General features: G+C 38.6%; 1 protein-coding gene across 1 annotated transcript; it reads right to left on the reverse strand.

Annotated features, from left to right (window-relative positions):
* Window positions 1–2,100: 2,100 nt before the first annotated feature.
* On the reverse strand, window positions 2,101–4,528 carry LOC121427300 (the record flags this gene model as incomplete). Its single annotated transcript, XM_041623638.1, has 3 exons — window positions 2,101–2,975; window positions 3,560–3,775; window positions 4,285–4,528. Coding segments are annotated over 3 exons (1,113 nt in total), but the record flags the coding sequence as incomplete, so codon positions are not given.
* Window positions 4,529–6,000: the final 1,472 nt, after the last annotated feature.

The following is a 6,000-nucleotide window of genomic DNA, read 5'->3' on the forward strand; positions in this document are numbered from 1 at the left end:
GTACATTTTTAGTGTATATTCATATCATAGGGCATTTGCCTCTTCCAAAAGTACAGGCTTTTTGCACATACATGTATACAATATTGAAGAAAAAAAATTATGATATGATATATATTTAGCACCATACAATCGGTTGGTTAAATGAGTGTGTCTTTAGGTACACAGAGACATGAAGAATAGGTGCAACTTATCAAAGAACATGTTATAAAGTGTTGCCGTTAGGGTGGCAAATGGCTGCAAATATGATATCCATGGGCACATTTCATAAAGAGTTGCAATTGTTTTAACTAAAGCCTGTCTCACACTATGCGATCTGTTGTGATCCGAATGTCAAATTAAGGAAAAACATTCTATATGGATATTCAAACCAATAAAATATTACGAATCAGAGTTCAGAATAGTGGTAGGACTACTGGTACTGAAATCAAAATTCGATCCTGTTAGAGCCTCCCTAAACAAATACAATTCCAAATCGCAATGACGTCATCATCGGGTTCGACTTGAAGCCGATTTGGACTTTACTCTGACCATAGGTCTTGCCCCAAAGTAAAAAGGTGGTTTTAGTTTTCCTAACAATATGCCAAACTTAGAAATAAAATAATTTTACTTCTTGGAACTTTTATATTTAAATGCAAAGTGCGATTTCTTGAAAAATTGCGTTGCACAAGATTGCATAGTCTTAGACAGGCTTTAGCCCTTATGGCAACTACCATGGCAACGGGCTCAGCAGCCAATCAAAATCAAAGTTACCATGGTAGTTGCCATGATGACAAAGTTGTAACTCTTTATGAAACGGCCCCTGTTATGATAAGGAGACAGGAGTCACATGCCTAGTTGGCGAAAAAAATATAGTAACAAAGAAAAATTACATGTTTGCCACCAATTGTACTTAAAAATATTGATTTTGTACCTTACGCAAATGAAATATCTTACCTGAATTATCATTATGAAAATAATGTTGTGGTTAACTGTGACTAATCACTGCTAATTTGAAAAAGTCCAAAATATTGAGGAATCTTGTACTGAATTATTGCGTTGTTATTTTTCACATTCTTGATGTAGATGATGGACTTATCTATATTACAATGCTTTACTGCACTGCCAGTGCAATTGCTGTCAATACCTACGGTGCAGGGGCTTATATACAGAATCTATATTTCATTATTTAATGATATAAAGAATTAAACCAAAAATATTTTATTTAAACAACTGTTTTGCTGCTTTCAGTTATGTTTCGTGTGAAAGAAAACTAATTAATGAGTTATTCACTTGATCACAGCAGGGCCATACCATATGGCCCTTTATTTGTAACACCGTCCTTTCAACGATTTGTCACTATAGTTGTCAACTTCGTATGAGTTCATGGAGTAAAGTAAGAGGATGGAGACGAAAATGTTGGTTGGATGTACAAAAGTTGATCATTTTTGGTATTGCCCAGCGGTACATGGTTGTGATGAGACAACTCATCTTTAATCTTTGATTGATTTGTTTGATGTGATCTGAAGTGGGAGAGTAGAGGGGGCTGGAGAGAGAAAGAGAGGAGAGAGAAGAAGAGGAGCAAGAAGATGAGAGATTGTATTATCTAATGAAAGTGGACTGGTATCTGGTAAAATGAATTTTAATGATGGAAAAGACAAAAACAAAATAAAAAATATTTTTTCAAACCATACAAGAATCTGTCCTGTTTCCCAACACAGTAGTAACTTTAAAGTTCATTTATTCGTAGTATTTTGTTTCCTTAATATCAGCAACATGCCAATCCATTGTAATGTATTTAGGTACTATATTAATGACCAACAAAGAAATTGTATCAGAATGTCCTTTTTGATTAATTAGTCTATTCATTCGTAGTCATATATTAAAAAGGACTACAAGTTATGAAATCTTGAGCAAGTATCGGGGGAAAAATATAGACAAACCATCTTAAATAGAAAGAATCGTGATTTTGTTAACCTCACTAGTAGATGTCGTGGAGTGGAAACAGGAATCTGTTCATTAACTTCCTCTAAAATTTAATGAGTACTGGCGAATTTCCTGAATTCGCTACATTGGCATTTTTTTGCCATCCATACTCTCATAGACCTTCGTAACATCCGATTGCAGAGCAGGTGTGATCAATACATTGTCAACTCTGATAAGGAAACAAAGCTCGAAGACATCCTATCATCTACTCTATCCAGCCTATTCAATGAAGCAAGAAAATTTGACTGATCGTCATAGCAGTCTACAGCTAGAGTATGGTTCAGATAGGAATATAATGCATTGCGACTCTATTGCCATGCTCTATTGTATCCTAGATGTTTTTGGAAATGGATTATCAATTCAATCAAACCAGGCCTCGGCTGATTTCTCCAATTCAACCATCTTGTTCTCTGTAGACTCTTGTAGATCTTCGGTCGATTCACCAACTGCTGAGGGAGCACGTTCGGGTGAAGCAATCCGCGGTTCTTCCGATTCATCCACCTCCATGTAAACATCAAAGTGCATAGTAGAAGCAGTGTCTGCCTCAAAGTCCAATGCAGCCCAATCATCACCTTCCGTCTCCCAAGGCCAGAGCCATTCCGCAGAGATATCATCCTTGGTCGATCGCGATGGTTGCCGGTACGGACGGAAGGGAGATGTCTCTGGAGGCATCTGCTCATCGTCTAGGAGCCTTGCAGACTCCTCTGACTGCTGATCGGAAAACCTGGCGGACTCCTGGCTCTTGCTTCGCCAGCTAAGAAACGATCTTGTTGACGAAGACTGGCGACTTTCTCCGCTCGAAGATCGTTTGGTTTGGAAGACGCTCTGGGTGCTGTTGCCTCGATTCGTCCGATAGGGCTTCTTTCGTCGTCTTTGATGTGACGTTACGAAGTACCATATGATTGCGACGACGACCAGGATAAATCCAATCATAGATAGTAATAGAATGACAGCTGAACTCGTGCCCTGTCCCTCTTCATGATGATGATGATGGTGGTGGTGTTCGTCATGTGCTACAATAGATACAAAATTAAATCAGTGTTATTTTCTGAATTGTTGGCCCATGGTAACGCTAAATCTGACATATGTCCATAATCGAAAAAAACCCCAGGCCTAAATCCTATAATCATAGATTCGGAAACTAAATAAGATATTGTTTATATAAAGGGACTCAAATTGTAGAGAAACAACAGGATAAACATGAGTGTAAAGGGACACATATCAGACTGAGAGATGTTGTTGAAAAACAAGCTAAGCATATTTTATTTGAGTAGACACAAGAGATATGTGTTTATTTTTGTATGTACACATGATGTGGAATCTGTGGAGGATAGAATATTGTTCTTCTTTGAAACAAATCGTGCCCATTGCAATATGGGATTTCACATCGGATTTTTCCATGCCCAATTAATAAATCGTGTATCAATAAATGAATGTTAGTATGTCAAGAATAGAGAAAAATGATGCTAAATTAAGGAGAACAAACTGCCTAGATTTCTCAAGGTGCCTATTTAGACGTTTCTTGAATATGCAACGTGACTCTTTTTGACGGGTAAGCTATGTTACAAATCAATTAGCACAAGGGTATGCATCGTACCTGTGATTATTGATGTATTGAGAATCCCTTCACAGCCGCTTGATACACATGACGAATTCTGTGTCGAATTACCCTCACAGAGGAGACCACGGTCTCGTTTCATCCTCGTAGTTATTGACGGATGCTCTTTCAAGGGATGGCACAATCGATGTCGATTTCGATGTCCAGTACAGTTATCTGAACACTCCGACCAACTGCTCCATTCGCTCCACGAACCTGTGATTGTAATTTGACATCCTCTCTTCAGATAATTTAACAAGTAATTTTACTCAATCTTCCACTCGCTCGGTCTATCTTCAAAAGCCATGGGGGATGACCTAAATCAAATATTTGTTAGCTCCCATCAACATAATCTAATGCCATGGTCACATTTGTTCTACGGCGGCCGTACGGCGAGTCGAAAACAGCCGTTTTACCATTTTTATCCAACTACATGTACATATAGGTCATGTAGGTGGTTTGAATCAAAATTGATAAAACGGCTGTTTTCGACTCGCCGTACGGCCGCCGTAGAACAGATGTGACCATGGTATTAGTAATGATCATAAAAAATGTTAAAATCAATGTCTTTCTTATTTCACTCTCAATTTCTTCAGTCTCAATTCTGCAATAAGCAACTGCCTTATCCGTACATGATTTCATTTGTTTAAGTTTGTAAAAAAAATATTCTAAATGTTTTTAATACAATTGTGATACATCGATACAGCTATTCATTCAATTCATACCTGGCACGAAAAGGTGGTGAAGTGTGCATTCGTCAAAGTCATACTCGCTACACGTTCTTCTCTCACCGGCATCGCCAAAGCAGGAGTGGTTACTATGATGGATTTCCATGGTTACTGTTTGATTTGTCAACTGACATCGTCGAGATCGGGTTTGATTCCCAACACCGCATCTGTTGTCGCATCGGGACCACCGTGACCACGTTGTCCAGGATGCTGAATGGTGGGATGGAGATACAGGAAATGTAATTAAATGTGAAAGAAAAAAAAGGGGGAGGGGAGATTAAGCATGATGTGAGAAAAGACAGAATAGATACAAGAAAATGGGGAGACAGAGGAAAAGAGACGGAAGAGAAATAGATTTTGTTATGTATTTCCCTGGGGATCGAGGATCTTTAAATTAAAAATAAACAAATTCAGCGATACAAACTATACAAATCAAAGCGTCATCCTCTAGGGATCATAATGGCGTATACAATGTTATATCAGATGACTAATGACCTTTGCAGATCTCTTCATTGCAGTGACAATCGCGTCACAGAACACTGGAAATCGTGAATGGAGGGTTGGAAACAATCTATTTTCATTTAATATTTATCTCTATTTTTTTTTTTTTTTTTTGGGGGGGGGCTACAGTCAATCCTCGATGCACCACATGCTAGCTCTCAGGAGGAAGGGGCGAAAGGGAGGGGGGGGTGTTAGACCAACCTATGATGACGGTGTGCATCTTCTTCCAACATTCTGTCATGTGTTCACAGGAGACATTCTCCTTGGAGTCTCCTTCACACAGAAGACCTTCGTCTCGTTTCGTCCTGTTGACCATCGGCATTGTCTCATTCAGAGGATTGCATGATCTCAGTCTGTGACGGTATCCCTTGCAAACATCAAGGCACTTTGTCCAGTCCGACCACTCCGTCCATTCTCCTGTGGATTCAAGACAAATTTTGATAGTGGGTCAGCAATCAGTGAATATTCATATCATAGAATAGAACATTCAAAATAACAAAATAGCCTCACTGGTCAGTCACACAGTCAAAACAAATAATTTGCTATTTATATGAGAATAGAATTCAAACAATGCAAAGGATATAAAATAAAAAATATGATTAATGTAATAATATCTTTGATAAATAAAGAAAATGGAGATACTGCACATGTACCAACGCCTTTGACCATAATTACACGTTTGAGACCGCCAAGTTTAGATCTGAGAGGGGTAGGCTAAATTGACCACCCAAGGGAGAAAACAATGGTCTTAAAATCTAAGTTGAAATAAGGTACATTATATTTGAAAGTAAAAATTACGGAATACCGGCACCCCGAACTGCGTCTTAGGCTAATCTGTAGTGTTAGGCTCCTTACCGGGAATAAATATATCATGGAGGGAGCATTCATCAAAGTCATATTCCTGACACTCTTTTCGTTCTTCAGCGGATCCGTTACAGAGGTGGTTGACGGGGTGGATTGAATTTGATTCCGTGTGGTTCGAACCACAGAGTCGAGACCGGGTCTGGTTGCCGACACCACATCTATTGTCACAGGTGGACCAGGAGGACCATTCCGCCCAAGATCCTTCTTCAGGGTACAAGTAGATAATAAAAAAAATACAGACTCAAACTTCGTCTTTACTAATATTCAAAGACAATAATCTGTACGCAAAACAGATTATTGAAAATTTTTAGAGAAGACATGTAACATGGATAATGACAGATCTGTTCA

The sequence above is a fragment of the Lytechinus variegatus genome, chromosome 14 (genome assembly GCF_018143015.1).
Source record: "Lytechinus variegatus isolate NC3 chromosome 14, Lvar_3.0, whole genome shotgun sequence".
NCBI lineage: Eukaryota > Metazoa > Echinodermata > Echinoidea > Temnopleuroida > Toxopneustidae > Lytechinus > Lytechinus variegatus.